The 22,618-nt window shown below is 43.6% G+C and overlaps 1 protein-coding gene across 2 annotated transcripts in view; it reads right to left on the bottom strand.

The window, feature by feature from the left end:
- Positions 1-7,532: 7,532 nt before the first annotated feature.
- The window catches only part of LPAR3 (lysophosphatidic acid receptor 3), a 44,753-nt gene continuing 29,667 nt past the window's right edge, over positions 7,533-22,618 (bottom strand). For both annotated transcript variants that reach the window (XM_039486668.1, XM_039486665.1), the window contains one exon: positions 7,533-9,365. In XM_039486668.1, coding sequence (XP_039342602.1) covers positions 9,034-9,365 — 332 coding nt within the window. In that variant the 3' untranslated portion in view covers positions 7,533-9,033. The remainder of the gene's footprint in view (positions 9,366-22,618) is intronic.

The following is a 22,618-nucleotide window of genomic DNA, read 5'->3' as shown; positions in this document are numbered from 1 at the left end:
GGTCAAAATTTGGGCATTACCGAATCGTGTGAGTTTCCATTTATGGGCCCAATGCTGCTCCTACTAAAGTCAGTGCAAGGGTTCTGAGACAGATTTCAATGGGAGCAAAATTGAACCCTACATGATTGTTTCTCTGTGTCCTCAGTTAGTCAACTATTTAAAGTAGGTTTCCATGGCCACCTGAAACATTCTGAAACTAACTGATTCCCAAAGCCCTGAACTTACAAACCTTTACACCCCTGCAAGTTTATTGACATGAGTTGGCTTACTGAACTCAATGGGACAACTCACAAGAATAAAATAAAGTGTCTAAACATTCACAAGATGAAGGCTTATGTGCCCTTTACCCTACTGAGGACAAAAGCTGAATATTTGTGATTAAATTAATTCATTTATATCTTGTGGAATAATGATGAGCTAACATCACAGAGTGCATTGCAAATTACCATTCATAACAACTGATGTGTTAATCAGAATTTGAATAGAATCACTCAGCATTCATTAATGGCGGTCAGTCCCTTCCACGCCTGTATATTCTGACGCCATCCATTCAAATGAATGTACCACGGTTGCAGAGGCTTGTCAAGGGACAGAGCTGACTAAAGCCTACAATCAATAATACTTTTTTACAAATATAACCAGAAGCTGGAGGTAAAACAAGCTTCACATTACTGTAAGAGTTTATAATATTTTGGAGAATCTTAATGATTCTGAACACAATGAACACAAGCTAAAAGACTTAATTTTAAGCAGCAAAAATACAACATAAGAATTACTATATTTGATCAGACCAGTCAGCTACCTCGTCCAATATCCTGTTTCTTACATTTACCAGTACAATATACTTCAGAAGGTAAAATAAACCCTGTAATGGACAATTATAGAATAATCAGCCCAGAGAGCCCATGTTTCTTAACCCCAAGCAATCAGTAGCTGTTTTATGCCCCAAAGCATGATGGTTGATCTCCCTTATGCATTTTGATAAATATACATATATGAATATAAATGTTAAAGAAAAGGCAAACACAGTTAAACAAAGGGCTATTTCAGGGATGATATGATTATTCAGTCAGTCCCATAGATGTGTAGAGAACCTTTGCAGCAATATAAGTCCAAGGCCCAGACCCTCAAAGGAGATTATAAGTTAAATTAGACATAAAAAATAGTGAGTAGCAATGACAGACGATGGCAATAACAAATTAACATGGGTTTATTTTGTTGAGTATGTGTATTATATGTGATGATTTTCCTATCAGGTCATGAGGGAGAGCAGGAGAACATGCACAATTGTGGAAGTTGGTGGTAGAAAGCTAATTCAAAGAAGCAAGTTCCTACACATTCTTCTCAGGTAAATATATCAGACGTTGGGTCTTAGTATTCATTTATGCCAGTACATAAAAGCAGCTTCGATATAAGATACACTACTAAAGAATGCACTGAAGTATATAGAGGGGTACAGGACACAATTAAAGGGAGTGGGCAGGAGATTGGGAACTGGAAAGTCTGAATAAGTTTAAAAAAAATAGAAGATGATATTTCACCTGATGCAGTGGAAAAAAAATCTCTATATTGTAAAGAACTATAAAAAAAAAAAAGGGCCAAAAAAGCTCAGGAACCATTATTTCAGAGATAAGCAGGATGATTTGAAAAATGGATCAAAGTATAATAGTATTCACATTCATCTTCCAAAAAGATCTTGGGGGGGAAAAACCCAGCTTGGCCCAGTTCCCTGTTTCAGGAATTATTTTTTCTGAGGGAGGCATGTATTTTCATTGCAAGGTTTCCTAACATTTTCAGGGCTTTTATGTTACAAAAATCCCAGAAAGCAAACCATTTGCATGAATTTTTCCAACTCACAGAAGGCAGTAACTCTTCTTTTAGTTTGAGAGAAGCAAAAATTCCTCTCTAGATTTTAGTAATAATCTTGGATTTTTTAAATGACATCGGTGAAAATCATGGCCATATAGACTTTATATGGGAACTAGCCAGAATATACGGCTCCCACCCTCAAGCAGGCTGCAGAGCTACAGTGCCAAGATCACACAGGAAGTCTGTGGCAAAGCAGGGAATCAAACCTAGGTCTTCCAAATTTGTCCCTATCCACTGGCCTATCCTATCTCTTGCTACATAGCCTTTATCTTTTATAGCCAACATCTAATGACAAATAAATATCGAGTGAGAAATTTCATATAGCATTCTGCTCCTTCTCCTAGCCACTGGGTCTGCGTAAATGGGATTTTATAGCTGCTCCTCCAGTAGTTTCCCAGATTGGCCCTCCTGAGGCACAGGAAATGTATAGGGCCACCCGTGCATTGTCACTCTGCCTGTGCCTTCCCCAAACCACATGAATGTGTATCATGGGGCTTCCATGGCATGGAGGTTCATCCAAGGGCCTTCCCCAACAGGGTGAATTTCACCCTGTAAGGAGGTAGAACACTGCTGACATACACATTTCGGGGCACACACTTAATGTTGCTAGGACCCTGTGGGAAAACATTTGCAGAAGTTATCATTCAAAGGTTCCTCTTACTCGAATACAGAGACTGCTTTAATACATGGTCCTTGGGGCAAATTTTACTGACCTGCTGCAGTATTTGTGGTGCTAAATGGAATAAGGCAGCTTCTGAATGAACAACCTCAATGTTAAATATTAGCGTGTAGAAAATATTTACAATTTGTAGGGAGGAACCCACAAGTAATACCAATAAATTAGTATTTGATCCCTGACTTCTCTGAATTGCTTTCCTTGCATTTCAACCTTATATTAAAAAAAAAAAAGATAAAATCAGACTTCAGATCAATTCTCATCTGAAAGGCTCAGAAATATCCTTTCCACCAGAGGTCAGCATCTTAGTGTATCAGAAACACTACTGTTTGTTTGATTTTTAAAGTAAATGTTAATAGTTATCAATGGCTTGCTGTCAAAATGGGAGTGTATATCTCCTGGGTCCTAAGGGGCTCTTTCCTGGGTCCAGTACTAATAAATAGTTTCATTAATGATTTGTACAATGGAGTGGAGAGTATCCTTATAACATCTGTGGATGACACCAAGATGGAAGAGGTTGCTAGCACTTTGGAGGACAGGATCCGACAACTTAGAGACTTGGTCTGAAATCAACAAGATGTTTTATTGAATTTCAAGTGCAAAATATATTACTTAGGAAGGAAAACTCAAATACATAACTACAAAATAGGGACTAACTGTCTAGGTGGTAGTACTGCTGAAAAGGATCTGGAGATTATAGTGGATCACACATTGAATATGAGTCCTCAATGTAATGCAGAGCTCTTCCTCTGTGTAGCTCAAAACCTGCTCTCTCTCACAAACAGAATTTGGTAAATTAAAAGATATTACACCTCACCCACCTTGTCTCTCACCAATGTAATGCAGCTGTGAAAAAGGCTAACGTTCTGGGGTGTATTAACAGGAGTGTCATTGTGACACTCTGTATCTTGGAGGAACACCCTGCACCCCCATGTTCATCCTTATAATATGATTGTGTGGTATCCAATGCAAAGTTTGTCAAGTCGGATGTCTTCAGAAGGCTCGTGATGCACTGAGCATTGTTGTTATAGTAATGTTATAGGTTGTAATTTCACATATATAGTTATGAAGCTGAAAATGTGTCCTCATGGCTTAAAACAAGCCCAGGCAAAACTCTCCAGGACCAGAGGGGCAGTTCACACCTCATCAGGGCACGTATGGGGCAAACCCAGCCCAGCCTCACAGGAACGAAAGACATTGGCCTAGGCAGCAACAAAGGATCAGTTGGACTCTGGAGTGAGTCACCCCCCTTCTCTTGGTCAGTTTGGGACTACGATGAGGTAATGCTCTCCTGACCCTGAAGGGGTGGGGGGCCAAAGCCAAGAGGGAAGAAAGAACATGATAAAAGGGAGAGACGTTTGCCATGCTCTTCCTCTCTCTTCCACCTCCATCTACAGACATCACCACCAAGCGACTGAAACGCTGATCAAAGGGGAGAGCCTGGCTGAAGGGCAACCAGCCAGCCTGTGGGGAGAAGCATCTAAGTTTGTAAGGGCACTGAAAGTGTTAAGATCAGCTTAGAATGTGTTTTCCTTTTATTTCATTTGACCAAATCTCACTTGTTGTGCTTTGACTTATAATCACTTAAAATCTATCTTTGTAGTTAATAAATCTGTTTGTTTATTCTACCTGAAGCAGCGCATTTGGTTTGAAGCATGTCAGAGGCTCCCCTTGGGATAACAAGCTTGGTACATATCAATTCCTTTATTAAATTGACAAACTCTCATAAGCTTGCAGCGTCCAGCAGGTATAACTAGACATTGCAAGATAGAGGTTCGTAGGGTTGTGTCTGGGACTGGAGATATTGGCTAGTGTCATTCAGTTGCACAATCCCAACAGCAGCTGGCCAAAAGTGCTCATTCACGTAGCTGGGAGCAGCTTACATGCTAGAGGCTGGGCATGAACAACCCGGGAGTGGGGGTTCTCACAGCAGAGCAGGGTAAGACTGGCTCCCAGAGCCGAGGATTGAAAGTGAGCTGGCCGATCACTGGTCCAGATAACACCAGGGGACCATCACAGTCATATATAAAAGACATGGGAGGTAACTGTCTCACTCTACTCAGCAGTGGTGAGGCCTCAGCTGGAGCACTGTATCCAATTCTGGGCACCACACTTCATGAAAAATGTAGACAAACTGTAGAGCACCCAACTGGAGAGCAACAAAAATGATAAAAGGTTTAGAAAACCTGACATATAAAACAGGTTAAAAAAAAGTTGGCCTGTTTAGGCTTGAGAATAGACAACTGTGGGGCGGGCCTAATAATAGTCTTCAAATATCTTAAGGGCTGTCATAATGAGGAGTTATTTAGTTGTTTGCCACGTCCCCTGAAGGCAGGACATGAAGTAATCAGATTAATCTGCAACAAGAGAGATTTAGGTTACATACTAGGAAAAACTTTCTAACTATAAAGTTAGTTAAGCTGTGGAATAGGCTTCCAAGGGAGGCTGTGGAATCTCCACCATTGGAGGTTTTTAAGAATAGGTTGGAGTTGGACACACCTCATAGACTCATTGACTTTAAGGTCAGAAGGGACCATTATGATCATCCAGTCTGACCTCCTGCACAATGCAGGCCACAGTATCTCACCCACTCCTGTAGCAAACCCCTAACCTATGTCTGAGTTATTGAAGACCTCAAATTGTGGTTTGATGACCTCAAGCTGCAGAGAATCCTCCAGCAAGTGACCCATGCCCCATGCTGCAGAGGAAGGTGAAAAACCTCCAGGGCCTCTGCCAATCTGCCCTGGAGGAAAATTCCTTCCCGACCCCAAATAAGGCGATCAGTTAGACCCAGGGCATGTGGGCAAGACTCACCAGCCAGACATCCAGGAAAGAATTCTCTGTAGTAACTCAGATCCCACCACATCACAAACCACTGAGCATACTTACTTGCTGATAATCAAAGATCAGTTGTCAGTGATAGTCTAGGTGGTTTACCTGGTCCAGCTTCGATGCAGGGGGATGGACTTGACCTCTCAAGGTCACCTCCTAGCCCTATATTTCTATGATTCCATGAATATGGAATAACCTCAGAGCTTGGAGTATGGTAAAGCCCAGAAAGAAGGAAAGCAAAAGGGCATGGAGGACAAGTCTTCAAATGGAACTAGAAGGTTTGTATAATGTTAGTTTACTGTTCCAGGAAATCTAATGTAAATATTTTTTTAAAGTAAAGAAGAGTAACAGAATAACAGCAGCTCTGTATGGGAAATGTAATGCTAAAATGGAGGGTACACCATACAGCTAAGAGGACCGTTGATATTACAGTTTTCAAGCCACTTTTTTCTTGGTTGGGAGAGTGGAAATACAACCTTTGCACTCCTTCCACTGAGGGTATTATTTGCATTATGATAGCTCTCAGAGCTTGATCCTTCTTGGGAGTGCATTTTGCAAGATGCTGTACAAATATAAAATAATCCAGTTCCTTCCCCAAAGAGCTTGCAATCTAGTCCTGCTTACCTAGAAAGTGTCCAAATATGGAGGTTTTGAAGGCCAATTCCCATGTTCCCAATGGAAGAGAGAGGAAACTCTGCAAGGCTATTTTAGTCCCTTACGTGGATTTTTCCTCAAGATGCTTCAAAAGTTGGGTTTGCAAGAAATGAGTCACCCAAAGTTAGACTATTTTTGAAAATCCTAGCCTAGAGCTTTAAATATGGCCCTGATCAACACACAGGGATTTTCTGGGATTTAAATGGAATCCTTTTTAGGGCTGACCCAGCTATGATTGTAGACACTTCTGTTAATAAGTATGATAATTCCACTGAAATAAAACATATAAATATTTCTTATGGTTATTCAGGGGTAGGAATTTCCATTTTCCACTCTTATGTCAAGCTTTGACTAGTCTTCACTCTGAAGACCTACAGGAATATAAAATATCAAGAGTATTCATTTTTGCTGTAATAGGAAAGCTAACCAAACATGAAACAAAATGCATACTTTATTTTAAAGAAGCATTTTATTTTTTGGTAGCTTTGTGTATGAGCTTCAGCCTAGTATTATAAACAGTTTGTAGAAAGTAAGTCTATAGGCGTTAATATTTGCATCTCATGTCTTTATAGTGCTGTCACCTCTAAAAAACCCACAACCACTTTTCAAACCTTCCAATCTACCAAACATCAGAAGTAGTCTTTGCACAAAAACTTTCATTACAATGGCAAAAATACAAGTGTAAACCTTTTCAGCAAGTTATATAAATACAATATTTACTTTGAAATGTTAGGGGCCACACCTACAACCCAGTAATAGGACTACCTAAGTGACTAAGAACTGCCCATACTACACAGGGTTTTTGGAATCTGGTCCTTATTTAACATAAAGAACTTTAATAGCTTACATAGCATTGTTACTATATCCTCTGATCCAAATTCTAGTCTCACTTCCACCAATACAACCCACTGATGTCAATGCATGGGTGGAATCAAAAGCAGAATCTGACCACATCCTGACCACAGAAGTACTGTGGAAAGGCATCTGGGGGGCATAGTGGATCACAAGATAAATATAAGCCAACAGTGTAATGCTGTTGCAAAAAAAGCAAACATCATTCTGGGATATATTAGCAAGAATACTGTAAGCAAGACACGAGAAGTAATTTTTCCACTCTACTCCGGCCTGCTTAGGCCTCAACTGGAATATTATGTCCAGTTCTGGGCCCTACATTTCAGAAAAGATGTGGCCAAATTGGAGAAAGTCCAGAAAAGAGCAACAAAAATGATTAAAGGTCTAGAAAACATGACCTATGAGAGAAGATTTAAAAAATTGGGTATGTTTAGTCTGGAGAAGAGAAGGCTGAGAGGGGACATGATAACCGTTTTCAAGTACCTAAAAGGCTGTTACAAGGAGGAGGGAGAAAAATTGTTCTTTTAACCTCTGACAATAGGACAAAAAGCAATGGGCTTAAATTGCAGCAAGGGCGGTTTAGGAAAACCTTCTTAACTGTTAAAGCACTGGAATAAATTGCCTAGGGAGGTTGTGGAATCTCCATCATTGGGGATTTTTAAGAGCAGATTGGACAAACACCTGTCAGGAATGGTCTAGATAATACTTAGTCCTATCTTGAGTGCAGGGGACTGGACTAGATGACCTCTCGAGGTCCCTTCCAGTTCCACGATTAATAAGTTACATTATCTTTCAACATTACATCATCTGCTATTGAGTTTGTTCTCTGAAGGCAAAGGCACTCTGATCTTGATTGATCAGCTTAAGATTCTTTGGGCCTGATTTTCTGTAGTGCTGAGCACCCACAGCTCTGTTGACTTTAAAAGGAATTGCAGGGCTCAGTATTTCTGAAACTCAGGCCGAAGGGGCTTCAAAAGTTGGGCTCCCAAACACTGAGACATGCAAAAATTAGGGACCATTTCTGAAATAGTTGCCCTAGAACTTGAAATATGTCCCTGATCTAAACGCAATCCACAGGTAATCCAGCCACTTTTAAGAACACAAAGAATGGAAGTTATTCCACACATTAAATTTGATTAGTCACTAATAAATTCTTATTTTTAATCTAAGTCTTCATTGTCTGCAGTCTCCTGGCCTCTCCCACAAGATCTTCAGCTCTAAATCAGAGGATTAAATCTGGTCCAGTCTGATTTTTATATAGTGTATGAGAGATCCATTCATATTCTGGCTTGTATCGTTCCAACACACTTGGCTTTACATTCATATTAAACAGGCTTTGTTCATGGTGTTTTTGTAAAAATTTGAAAGTGAAATCTATTTTCAGCCACATTTCCCACCCAATAATGTCCAGAATTCACATGTGCATGTGATCTTGCCCATTGGCCAGACTGGGGGGGGGGGGGGGGAGGACTTATTACTTCCAGCTAGTGCAATCACTCCTGCTACTCAAGTAGCAGTGGCTTGTGCTTTTGGTAGTGTTCTACCCCTGCCGACAACCCATGGTGGGGGTAGTTGCACATGCACACCATGGGTTGCTATTATAGACTTGCCCTTGACTGCCAAGTTGCTGGCATTAACTTGTTTTAAGGGAGTATAAAATTATTTGTGCTGAAGTGGGGGGAGGGGTATGTATGAACTAGTATATACATTTTGTAAACAGAGGCAGCAAACAGGGCACATTTCTGGCCTACCAGCCCCAAAAGTGTCCCCTTGAGATACATAAAAACTGATCAAATACATAACTTCAGACAGCCACACATGCATTGTTTAGCAATTAATTCTTCCTGCAGGTGTCTAGCAAGGAGAGTTCCATTATATTGTTTGTATTTTGTTTCCATGCATAGAAAGTCTCTCTCAACAAGTTTATTCCTCTTATAGAGAAAACAATCTCATGTACTTAAAAAAAACAGCACAGAAAGTTTTTTTCTTCAATACAATGTATTTTCCCTTTGGGTAATTATTTACAAGGACTTCACGTAACACTGTGGAGTTTGGGCTTTGGAACAGAGTGAACATATTCAACGATCTCCTGTTACAAGCCACTCCCCTCCTACCCCATATCTCTTAGGAAAAGTATATCCCAGGTTAGCTCATGAGTTTCCTTTGCCACTGATAGTCCCTTGAATAATGCTGTCTTCAATATATTGACCGGTAGTATCTGTGCTCCTGCTGAGCACCGTTGAAGGAATCCTTGAAGATCGTCTCTCCTGGCTTTTATCATCAGAAGAGCAGCACATGATCCGTCTCATGGTGTTGGACATTTCATCATCTTTGTAAGAGTAAATGACTGGATTCATGACAGAGTTGAGCAAGGCCAGGAGAAGGAACCATCTTTTCACATGCTGAACCCCACAATGAGTGCAGTTCAGACCATCAAGCAGCAGAACCACCAACCCAGGGGTCCAACAGACAACAAATGCACCTAGAGAAAGAAAAAAAAGAGTTCAGACTTAAATAAATCCTGGCTTTGGGCACACAAGTATTTTTTCCCCTCCATGAGCATCCGATTAATTAAGAACAATATACACCAAATTGTACAGGGAAAAACAACAACAAAAATTACGTCTATTAATTTCCACGGAAAGCACTTAAAATGTAAGAGCTTAGCAAATGGGATGCTAAGAGTCCATTGCCTCTTACAGCAGGCAGTGAACGGCCCTTATAACACTAATTTGGCCACTCTGACTAGAAGACACAAAGAATTCTTTGGCACAAATATAACTGAGCTGATGCAACTGGTGCTTTGACAGGTAGAAGGAACTCCTCTGTTAATCACATCTCTACTCTGTATGCTGGAGGGAAAGAGACCGCCATGCTACACCCCAAAGAGACAGCAAATCTACTGCCTGTTAGACTACAACTGATTGTGTTTGCAAAGTATGCTGCTAATTTCATTCAATAGGAAAGCACATACTTTAAATATGCACAGGGAAATGGCCCAGCTACCCCAGGCTGCAGTGCTCACTGTGGTATAAGCAGTATTGAACCCCAGAACTTTTTGGATACCCTGCCACAGAGCAGCGTATTATCACCTAGGCCAACAAGGCCTAGGCCTAGGGCGGCAAATTTTCTCATGCCCCCTCCCCAACTCTGCTCCTTCCCCAAATCCCTGGCCCGCCTCCTCCCCTAGGCGCGCCGCGCTTCCCTCCTTCCTCCCAGGCTTGCCATGCGAAAGCGCTGGGAGGGAGGGAGAAGCGAGTAGCGGCACAATCGGAGGAGGCAGAGCAGAGTAGAGCTGGGGTCCACGGGCGTGGGGAGTAACCCGGGGGGGCCGGGAACCGCTCCCTGCCCAGCTCACCTCCACTCCACCACTGCCATCCCCCGAACATGCCACATCTCCCCTTCTCCCCCTTCCTTCCCAGGCTTACCGCGCAAAAGCGCTGAGAGGGAGGGAGGGAGAAGCGAGTATCGGCATGCTCGGGGGATAGCGGAGGTTACCTGGGGCCGGCGGACGCAGGGAGTAACTCTTCGGGGCGGGGGGGCAGGGAACTGTTCCCTGCCCCAGCTCACTATCACTCCACCTCCGCCATCCCCCGAGCATGCCACAACTCCCCTTGTCCCCGCTCCCTCCCAGGCTTGTCGCAAGGGAGCGGAGGTGAGCTGGCACGGGGGTAGGGGGTAGGCAGCAATTTTTTGTGGGCCTAGGGGCGGAAAATTTGATAATCCGCCACTGCTGCCACACCATTCCATACTGCGAACTGTCTCTCCTCACAGCCCACTCTATGATCTTGTGCTATGAGTGCCAAGGCTACGGGCATATTTCCCTGCAGGATGAAGTGCATGCCAAGTACCTCCCTCATCTCCCTACCTATCTTTCTCCACAGGGAGCAACTGAGCCAAGAGGGAGTTAGGGAGAAGATTTTGAGAAAGGGCTCCTAGGGGTATAGTGTAGAGAGGAGGGTTGTGAGGGGAGGAATTAAGATCTAAAACCGGGGAAGGGGAAAAAAACAGAAGAGATAGAAGAGATAAAGGGAAGTGAGAAATGGGCTGGCCAGGAGACAAAGGTCACCAGAAAGAGGACAAATCAGGAATAGCAGAGGAAGAAATGCAGATAGACCCCAACATTGAGGAGGGGAGAGAGAGAGAGAGGAAGGACAAGAGAACTGGGAATGGGAAACTATATGAGAAAAAGGGGGGAGGATGAGGAGTTACTTTACTGAAGAGAAAAAGGCAACAAAAGGAAGTGAATGACAAAGAGCTCATGCCAGGCATCTCCTCGGCAGCCAAAGTGATGGGACTGAGCGAGGAGTGAAGAAACCACACACCCACACCCAATGCAACGGCCACCCATCCTCTACACAAATATGCAAAGCCAGTTCAGGGGGGAGACACTACACAGAAAGGAGGAGAAAAGAAGAAAAGTGGAAACATCCAGGAAGGATGAAAATGGGAGAGAAAGAGAAATTAAGATGTAAGACTTATTTACATCTCTACATGTTACTGCTATCCTTGTCAGAAGGGGCAGGAAAAAAATCACACTTCTACAGGAGAAGGTGCAAGAGGAGGAGAATCTTCAGAGCGATTGTGGCATCAAACCAGTGATCTCTCTTCACCCCAACATGTACACTGCCAGCTTGTCATTCTTTGCTTTCAAGCCCAAGAAAAAGCAGCCATGTGTACCATAATACTAACCTAGCACAAGCCACAATTGCTGCCTGACTTGCAAAAATAGAAAATTACAACTCTGCACAAGTCACTTTGTGGATGACACAGTAAGGAAACTCTGCTTATGTATAAAGATATAGTTTCCCTTTTTTGGGCTTTAAAAATCAGCAAACAAATAAGAACACTTTTAGCATTTATGCACGTCCCTGTTGAAATGCTCTCCAGATGGTCTTGGTATCCATTCAACAGCTTTGACATTAAAAAGGAATCACCTTCATTTTCATAATACTGCTAGTTTTCCTAGATATAAACTGTGGGTGATGGGGTGGACTAAGCCCAAAGGCCCCCTGCTGGACGCCTCAGGGTTCTGGCACACCTCAGGGTTCTGCCACACCATCCCAGGAAAGGAGCAGTAGAGAGGTCCTCCAAGCAGGCTACAGTGGCTGCAGGGCAGGCGTCAGCAACGTGTCCATACACGGACACAAGTGTCCACAGTCAATGGAGCTGCAGGGGCAGTGCCTGCAGACAGGGCAGTGTGCAGATCCGTCTGGCCGTGCTTCCGCATAGGAGCTGTAACTTGCTGCTGCTTCCAGGAGCTGCTTGAGGTAAGCGCTGGACGGAGCCTGCAAACGCATACACCCTACACCCCACCCTCCTGCCTCAGCCCTGATCTCCCTCCCACCCTCCAACCCCTTGGTCCCAGGCCGGCGCAACCTCCTACACCCCAAACCCCTCATCCCCAGCCCCACCTCAGAGCCTGCACCCCTAGCTGAAGCCCTCACACACCCCCACACCCCAACCCCCTGCTCCAGTCTGGAGCCCCCTCCCTCACCCTGAACCCCTCATTTCTGGCCTCACCCCATAACCTGCATCCCCACCCGAGAGCCCCAACCACCTCCCGCAGCCCAACCCCCTGCCTCACCCCAGAGCCCCCTCCTGCTCCACGCCAATGTCTTTCACTAAGTCCAGTAATTTTGCCAAATGTCCATCATGCAACATGGTGGTACTGACTCCTGCTGCAGGAAAAGCAGCCAATCAGGGCCCAGCATGGCCATATAACAGGAGCTGCAGAACAGAGCAGTAGTTAGTTGCTACTTGGAGCTGGAGAAGAAAGGACTGCATGCCTGGCTGGAAGAGCAGGAGGACCACGGGCAGTCGTCTGGCAGGGACCAGGGAGCAAGAGGTTTCTGGCTGGCTGCTAGGACTAAGCCAAAGACAGTTTGCAAGCAGAGACCAAGGGAGCAATGAAGTAGCTCTCGGCTGGCTACTAACTGAGAAGGGAGTGAGCCCGGGAAGGGCCACAGGAAGATAGTGTCTCCATGGAGGAAGCCCTGGGGATACGACCCCATACCAGGGCCAGGACTACTTAAAGACTCAGCTCAGAGAGGGCTAGACAACCACCACCAGAGGGGTACTGAGATAAACCTTAGTGGACTGTATACCCCAGAAGGGGTTTGTTCTGGTTCACATGCAGATAGTGTGTGTGTGGCTCAGTCAGAGGGCTGAGTCACTGAAAACCCGCCTGAGAACCACCGAAAGGGGTCTCCAGACCTAAAGAATGCAGACACACCCAACCAGCAGGGGGCACTCATGAGAGGTGGGTGCCACTCCCGTTACACTGTGTAAATACAACACTGAGGATGTAGTACACAGTTCATATCAAAGAACTGGGAAATGCAAGAGTTATGATTCTAACAGTAACATCAAAATACTGCATTGTACATACAATACACACACACACACACACACACACACCAAGCTACACAAAGAAGTACATGGCCTGATTTCTGAAATGTTGAGCAGCCATCACTCCCATTGTTTTTAAGGGAAACAGATTGCTCAGCACCTCTCAAGAGCAGGCCAGAAGAAATGAATTCAAAAGCTTTAATAAGTGTTACAATTTATGAAAAACCATGCACGAGGTAAAAATGTTGTAATAGTTGTTAGGAGACTGCAAAATACTTTCTAGACTGTCCTGCCACTAGAAACAACTTCCTAAAGTAAGGAAAGAAAATTCACCCACCAGATTTATATTCTTTTTTGGATAACATACCATGGAATGGAAAGATTAAAGGCTGGAGCTTTCATAAAAGATGCATTTAACTCTGCTGTAGCTTGAGTCTGGCTTTTTGTGGCCCTAAATACCAATTTTATAGGTTAATTTTGAATTAGTGGTCAGTAGCAGTTATTTGTGAATTCTGATGCTAGAGGGTTATGAGTAGATCTCTAAGCAGGGTGTTCAGAGCTGTAGCTCAAAACATCAGTTCTGGTAATCAACTTTGCAGCATGGATTATGGTTCAGAACCAGAACATTGCATAAATAGAGGTTTATTGCACTGAGTCTTGCCCAAAGCCCACTAATGTCAATGGAAAGCCCCCTTTGACTTCAGTGGGCATTAGAATAGGCCCCAATTAGCAAGAGACCACACTCTACATTGACATCAACTGTCATTGAATGTTTCTGGGCCTCTGGGGTCTCAGTGCAAATGTTTATGAAACATCAGGGGCTAAGGGAGGATGCCAACTCTCCAGCTCCTTGCAAAGAAATAGTTTAGCATGTGAACCATCTCTGCATCCAAGTAAAAAAGGGGGAAGCAGTTTACCACATTACTTATTCTTTACCATATTGCAGGACCCCATCCTGCTTCCACTGACATCAATGAGAGCAGGAGCAGGCCCCAAATTAGTGTATAAATGTGTTTTTTTAAAAAGTGTCAGCTAGTAATATTTTGCAGACTAAACATATGACAAACTCTAGGAAATACATCTACTTGCACAAACAACATTGTAAAGAGTGTAATGGCAACCACTGGACATCAAAAAAAATGTTCTTTGCAGAAATTTCTCTAGTATCTGTGTGATGCACAACATCCCCTCACTTCCCCGATGGAAAGTTGGAACTCCAGACATTTAGGCAAGGTCTACACTGTGAGCTAGGGGTGTGATTACCCTGTCCACATTCATGCTAGCTCTCATAGCATGAGTATAAATAGCAGCGTAGCTGCAGCAGCTGTGCCAAGTTTCAGCCAGGTTCGTACTCGGCATGCCTAAGCCAGTGTCTCTGCTGCTGCTGCCCATATGACCACAGCCACGCTGCTGTTTATACTTGTACTAGCTTGATGACAGGCATGTGCATGCAAGAAGGGGAATCACACCCCCAGCTCATAGTGTAGATATAGCCTTACACAGCTAATGAAATAAAGGCTGTAGTGCAGTACACGGTAAGGAACACCATTACAATTACTGGGCAGCTCTTTCAAGGGATTGTCTTACTTTGGATCCACTGCCACCAAAATACATTTAATCATGTGTACAAACAAGGTTAGTGTCACACCCTATCCTTAACATTGCACACACAATGGGTTATGGTCCAAACTTGTTTCCTTTCTAGGATCTGCCTCTATTTTTACCTTATGCAACAAAGCTTTCAGGCAGACTGTACTTAAACTGCAGCCGTGGCTCCCTATTAATTTGTCTGTTCCTAGGATTTTCACCCTACAGTATCTCTTGTTATTCACTCTAGGTCTGCCAAGGCAGAATCCCCACTCTGTCACTTTGAGTGCAGAAAGTGGGGGCCCACAAGGATTTTAAAAATTAATACTTGTCACTCCAGGATTGTATTAAACTCACAAGGTTACAGCTTCTCTCTAACCTTGCCTTGGTAAATGCTTCCACCACCAAATGCAAAAAAACCCTTGAACCCAGGAAGGAGCACTTTGGAATTCTTCCCTGTGAAGTACCCTCAAGCCCTTTCACCCACCCTCAGGGGAAGAGCTGAGAAAGAAAACAAAGGAGATTAGCTGTGGCTATCAGCTAATCAAACAACATGCACAAACCTCTTAGGACACCAAAAATCCAATCCTGTTCTTAAAAAAGGTAAATTTTATTAAAAACAAAAAGGGAAAAAAATACATCTGGAACTTAGACTTTTTGCTAGATCTTAAAAGAAATAATTACAAAAATTAAGCACCCAAAATAGCTTTCTTGGGGGTTCAGCTTAAAGGTTACAAGCAAACAAAAGCATCTGTGGTTAACAAAGAGGAGATCCACAAGCCAAATAAGAAATAAACCTGATAGCGTCTAGCTAAACATTCCCTATACAAATTATTTCTTCTAGGTATGGAAAATACTTACACAGCAAACCTTACACAGTATTTTTGCCTATAGCATTGCTGCTCTGTGTCCCTGCAGCCCAGAGCACAACAGACAAAGGGAAAGTTTCTTCCCCCTTTTTTTTAAAGTTCTAGCCTTCCCATTGGCTCTTTTGGTCAGATGCCCACTTCCTTTTCTTTACCTGGGGGACTTTTAACCCTTTACAGGTAAAGCAAGCAGAGAACAGCTATCAAGAAGGATTTTACAGCTAACTGGCAGGTTGGGTGTCCATAAAAGGGAGCTACTCCCCGCTTCATTTATTACAAAGTCTAACATGCCTCAGAGAAACTTTCAGCTTTTCATACCTTTTAGTAGGACTTAAGAGAGCCAGCTGATCTGGATGGCAGGGTAAGTCAGAAGAATAGCTCTGCATCTCACATAGGATATGCAAGACTAGGGACATGTCTACACTTACTGGGAATCGACATTGCTGTGATCGATGCAGTGGGGTCAATTTAGTGGGTCTAGCTCTCCGGTCAACTCTGGAACTCCACCAAAACTAGAAGATTAAGGTAAGTCAACGAGAGAGTGTCTCCCGTCGATGCAGCACAGTATAGACACTGCAGTACATCGACCTAAGTTATATCGACTCCAGATACATTATTCACATGGCTGGAGTAGCATATTTTAGGTTGACTTAGCCCGGTAGTGTAGACAAGGCCAAACACCTGGTCTCAATGTGCCATTAACTGTGCTCCCAGGTCAATTTGGGGATTTTCCACTAAGCCTACAGTGAGTTTCCTGTATATTGTGCCATTAATTGTGCTACCAGATCAATATGGGGATTTTCCACTAAGCCTACAGTGAGTTTCCTGTATATTGCATCACTTCAGTTGCACCGAATTCCTATACATCTGGAAGATCTGCATTTTTTATGCTTCTGCTGTGCCCTGCCATAAAGCTCTCCATATACTAGCACTGCCTTTCAGGACCTATGTTTAGGGCAAGGAAAAAGCTTTTTAAACAACTGCCTTAACCAGATGTGCACTTTTGGTTAAAATGGTAGAAGTTATAAATTTAAATTCTAAATGCATTAGACTAAAACCCCTGAACCTCAAAGTAATGAATGTTTCTGCTGAAATACTGGTAAGCTCGAATGAAGTTTGCCTGAACGAACTGAAAATCATGTATAGACTTGCATGGCAGTCATGCCCTTTCCTTTCAACATATGTATGTTTAGCTGGGATGATGCCACAAAATGAATCAGTGCGAGATTAAGCCTTTTTCAGACCTTCCATCTTCCAGTCTACATAAACCAGACACTCTTCAAAGCTCAGTAGGTCTGAGAAGGAATCATGTCAGCTGCTCCTATCAAACTCCCCGTACCGTACATCACCACTGAACAGATCGGCCTCAGTCACCTCCAGGGCCGGCTCCAGGCACCAGTGAAGGAAGCAGGTGCCTGGGGCGGGCAATAGAAAGGGAAGGCACTCCGTCCGTTGTTGGGGCGGCACGTCCAGGTCGGCGGTGGCAGCACTTCGGCGGCAGCTCAGTCAGCCCACTTCAGTCGTCTGCGGCAATTTGGCGGCGGATCCTTCACTCCCTGTCTTCCTCTTTGGCGGTAGTTCAATCGGGGTTGGGGGGGGGGGGGGTGGCAAAAAAGCTGGAGCCGGACCTGGTCACCTCAAATTATACCCAGTAATATTCTTCTTTCACAAGAGACAGGATCAATTGCCAACAAAACAAAAAAACAAAAAACAAAAAACAAAAACAAAAAAACAGTGAGTGTCTGCCCCCTCCCCCCCAGCAGGGCTCAGGGAAAGGGCAGAGAACAGGAACTGGGTTGTCTTTAATTCTCTGCTCCTGGGGGGTATTTTTGGTGTGTCTGTATTGTTACAGACAGACATACTTGCTGACAGGTATTTTGAAATAAATTACCAAAATAATTGAAAGTGGTGTGACTATGCGGTGTTATTTTGACAACTAAAATTTGCAGAATTTTAAAATACTGTGCACAGAATTTATTTTTTGGCACAGAATGCCCCCAGGAGTAACACAACTACAAGCCATCTTCCCTTTGCATATCTTCTGCTCTCTGGTACTCTTCTACGCAGAAGAGCTGAGCTGACCAGTAGGATTTCACTGCAGCCTCCCAGCTGATACTGACAGCTGCTTATTATGCTTCCTCCTACAGCAAAGCGTATCTGAGATATCACAGCTAGCATCATTGTGATGTCACATGTGCAGTACTATGGTTTCGCTGAGAGGTCAAATAGAGCAGGGGACCTGTGAGTGCAAATCAGTGTTTAAAAACACGAGCAGCTTTGTAAATGGCAAGCAGAGTAAGCAACGAAATCAGAAAACATGAACGTTCAGAGTGGTTTTTTATATCTAAGTCAAATATGCCTGAAGTTTCTCCAGCAGAAGAGTCCTTAATTAATAAGAAATCCAGTCTCCTTGATCCTGCTCACACTCAAATCAATGGCAGTTCTGCCATTGGCTTCAGGCTGAGCTGGACCAAGCCATTATACTGCATCTAGTTCAAGTAATTTGTACCAGCAAAACACAAAACGCAGCATGCTAGGAATTATCTCTTTTTGTTAGGTAACACAATACTCTGTAAAGAATGCAAAGACGTGCAGTAGAGCCTTAGCCAGAACAATTAGTTTTATGGAGATGATACATACAATGTAATTATTATAAACAGTGCTTGCTAGAACCACTTCTAGTTAAGGCTGTGTCAGGCACTCTCTCTTTCAGAATATCTTCAAGGATTTAAGCACATGGCATTAAAAATAACTCCCATGGGCTAAAATCAGCACTAAGCATGGTGACGTGTTGGTTCCACAATGTACAAAATAGCAATATTTAAACTATTAGTTGGGTAGATTATTTTGCACCTGAAAAACAACAGGAAAGAAGTTAGTGATTTAGTTTCCACTACTTTTTGCATGGCACGTTTAAAAAATAGTCTGCCTGGTCATGACTGCATGTTTTAGAGCATCCTAAAAAATTCTTTCCAAGATAGCTTTAAAAGCTATTTGTTGTGAGGTCAAATTTTAATTGCTGATTTGAAGGGGTGTTCACCATGCAGTACGATATGCTCACTACAACGTGCTGATGTATATTTCCTATGACATCAGTTGGGACTCATGGTGCACCCAATGAAGTTAATGCCCAACTTGTTGTCGATTTCAATGAGAGCAGGATCTGTTTTACTTAAGCGATTAGTGAAGCAAACTGTGAAATGATACTCTTTACAATTATTGTGTAGCCTTTCTGAAATTTCAGGAATAGTTTTGTGCTGGATCAGAAAAATATGATCCACAGTTGTGTCATCGTTACAGTTCAAATGGACAGCAGTAGGACCATATCTTATGAGTGATCTTAGCTACAGAAAATTAAGGCCATATACTCACTGCCTTCCCTCCCCCACCCCAATGCTTTTTTGTGCTAGAAACAGGGCCGGCTCCAGGCAACAGCGAAGGAAGCAGGTGCTTGGGGCAGCCAATGGAAAGGGATGGCACGTCCAGGTCTTCGGCGGCGGGTCCCTCAGTCCCTCTCTTCCTCTTTGAGCTGCCGCCGAAGTGCTGCCGAAGAGGAAGAGAGGGAGCAAAAGACCCGCCGCCAAATTGCTGCCAAAGAATGAAGCAGCACGATTGAGCTGCCACTGAAGTACTGCCGATAGGATTTCTCTTCCGCCCCAACCCCACTTCTCCACTTGGGGACGCAAAAAAGCTGGAGCCGGCCCTGGCTAGAAACAAAGTGGCTGGTGCTTTCCCCACTACCAGACAGTGCACATTTAAAAGCATCCTAAAAAATTATTTCCAAGCCAGTCCATAAAATTTTAACTTATCAAGTTATTCGTTAATTGCTGATGCGAAGGAGTGTTTCACTGTGCAGTACAATTTGCTGTGTGTTTTAAAGAAAAGGTGAGATGCTAAAACAATCAGTGGGACTAGACAGAAACAGGAGAAGATTCATCCTGACACAAAAAACCAGAAATTTAAACACATTTTATATGTCCCTTTTTTCTGGGCCTTGGGCCTGATCCTACATGGTGCACTTGTGCATGTGTCTACCTAATTACCTATTTTATATGGTTCTCGTCACCACAGTATATGAGCATCTCACAACCGTTAATGGATTTTTATCCTCATAAAACCCCCAAGGTTTGTTAACACTACGGAGGTGGAACTGAGGTACCGAGCAGATGAAGTGATTTACCCAGTGTCACACAGAAAGCACATGGTAGAGACAGTTATTGAACCCAATCTCCTGAATGCCAGTCCAGTCCCTTATCCACTTCAAATTATGATCGCCTTTGGCAGTAATCTGTACCGGGACCCCTGCCCAGCGCCAGCTGAGGACTAGTGGTGGGAGGACAACTGTGCCCCTTCTGCCAAGTCTTGTACCAAGCAATCAGTCTGAGCTGTGAAGAATCTGGTCCTATATTTTTTGCTGTGTACTACACAGAAGACAGGAAGCATCAAAACCTAAGAGTCATAATTTCAGGATTAAGCACACGCTGACTTATTTTGTTTTTGTGATGTCAAGAGAATACTAATATAAATGAGAAGCCTTTTCAGTGTGTGTTTATTTGTGTGTGGCTTCCCAGAACGAAATGTGCAACTATGGCTTGGGCAGAAAGGTTCGGATAATTGCTTATTATGAGTGTTTTTTAAAAGCAGCACTTATTTACAGTCTACTGCACAGTTAAGCATCTAGTCAAGATCATGTTTGGCACATGTTTGAGAACCTTGCAATGGCAATTTTCTCCTTCCAAATGGGAGGGTTTTCTAAGTTGAGCTTCATTTCATAAACGTCCCACAGAAAACAAGAGAGAAAAGACTTCACGCTGCTCCCTCAAAAAGAGTCCCATGGACTTTCATCAGAGCAGGATTGGATCCAGCATTTCATGCCATCACTCCCAACATGTTGTAACGTGAAAGAAACATGGGAAAGTAACAGAGGAAAAAATGGTCTAACAATGGAGTCTTTGAAAAAAACATGAACTTTCACATCAATAAACCATTATTCTTTGCTTTAACCACTAGTCCATGCATGTCCTGACAAAGCCCTGTGTTGTTAGGCTGGCTTACAGCACATTGATGTCCTTTCATGGAGGGTGCTATACACAGAAGTGCTAAATATTATTTTGTCATTTTCGCCATGATCACCAGGTGAACAGGGCGGGTGCAAGGATGTTTCACGCCCTAGGCGAAACTTCCACCTTGCACCCCCAACCCCTGTGGCAGCTCTCCACCCTCCCTCTGCCCTGAGGCGCCCCCCCCACCCGTGGCAGCTCCCCCCAGCCCAGGGACCCATGCGGCAGCTCCCCACCCCAGCTCACCTGTGCTCCACCTCCTCCATGAGCACGCCGTTGCTGCTCCACTTCTCCCGCCTCCCAGGCTTGCGGCGCCAATCAGCTGTTTGGCGTCACAAGCCTGGGAGGGAGAGAAGCAGAGCGGGGCAGCATGCTCAGGGGAGGAGGTGGAGCAGAGGTGAGCTGGGGCAGGGAATGGTTCCTCTGCATGCCACACACACCCTTACTTGCTGCAGGCAGCCCTCCCCACGCCCCCCTGCTCCAGGTCCCTCTGCCTAAATGCTGACGACGACCGGGGTGGCTGAAGATCCGGCCGCCGCGGTCACCGCCGCCAGACCTGAAATGCCGCCCCCCAAATGCTAGCAGGTGAATTTGTCTTAAAATGCCAAGACAAATCAGTAGCCAAGTGACTCCTGCAGGTACTGTGAGCTGCACAGTGTGATCCCTACATCCTTGTGGTTCTTAGTGCTGGATCAGAGTGTTAGGGTGTTACTTTGGGAGTTCAGTGCGTAAAGAAAGCAGCAGCATTCCTGATGGTTTTTACCCCAACATATATAGAGAAGACTTGGATTACAAGGATGACAAAAGATTACAATGGTTTAGGAATTTTCCGATGGATACAAGGGAAGTTAAACATTTAAATCTTAACTTCTTTTCTAATCTGACATGGTTTTATAGATAAATATTGCTTGATTTTTGGTTAAACATTAAACAGATAAAGTGAGCTGCAGGGCATAAGAATCAGAGGATTCTTTATTTTGCAGTCATTCATTCTCAAATATCTAAATTCTTCCCCTCTATTTATCTTAAAGGCTGGCTAACCCCATCTGCATGTCTATCCCCTAGAAAGGACAGCAGTTTGTATCTGCAGCTTAAAGTGATGCTGTTTTCTACCCAGCCAAGGAGATGATAATAAAAAGAGCCAGCTGCTTGCAACACAGGGTGTTTAAGCTAAATGCAATACCTTCGTGTCGCATGCAATCTCTCGCAGGCCGGAAGGAACTGATGTTACCCATCTGAGTAAGTGGGGAAAATATATTAAAGGTGACTGTGAACAGATGCTGAGTAGTTTCTGTTGAAAAAGATCTCCCTCTGAAGAGTTACTATGTGTGTGCATAACATTAAGAGGTTGAAAGCTTTTTCCCCATGCCATTTATAACCCAGTGTTATGATTTTTCAAAGCCCAAACACAAATCATCAATACATTATTAGGACAGCAACAGTGTATTAATTACTGATTAACCTAAACTAGAAAGGGATGAATTAATTTTAACAACTGGTTTGGAGCAATATAATATTGGCCACAGATGACAAAAACACTGTATTCTCGAAATTCCCTTGAAGGACTAGTGATAGATCTGAAAATCAGGTGTTATTTAGGTATATTTCCGTATATGCATAATCCATGATATTTACCACAAATGGTCTTTTAACACTACAACCTTCCACTTGGTGCTTCCACTAGGACCAGAGATGCTAGTGCAAATCAGACTGCCAGACTCTGTAAACAATGCCCTTGGGCACAGCCTAAGGAAGATAACTGTTCTTAGTTTCAGAGTAGCAGCCGTGTTAGTCTGTATCCGCAAAAAAAACAGGAGTACTTGTGGCACCTTAGAGACTAACAAATTTATTTCAGCATGAGCTTTCGTGAG

The sequence above is a fragment of the Mauremys reevesii genome, linkage group 8, assembly GCF_016161935.1.
Source record: "Mauremys reevesii isolate NIE-2019 linkage group 8, ASM1616193v1, whole genome shotgun sequence".
Lineage (NCBI taxonomy): Eukaryota > Metazoa > Chordata > Testudines > Geoemydidae > Mauremys > Mauremys reevesii.
The sequence above is the reverse complement of the archived record's forward strand: the minus strand, read 5'-3'. Positions and strand labels throughout refer to the sequence as shown.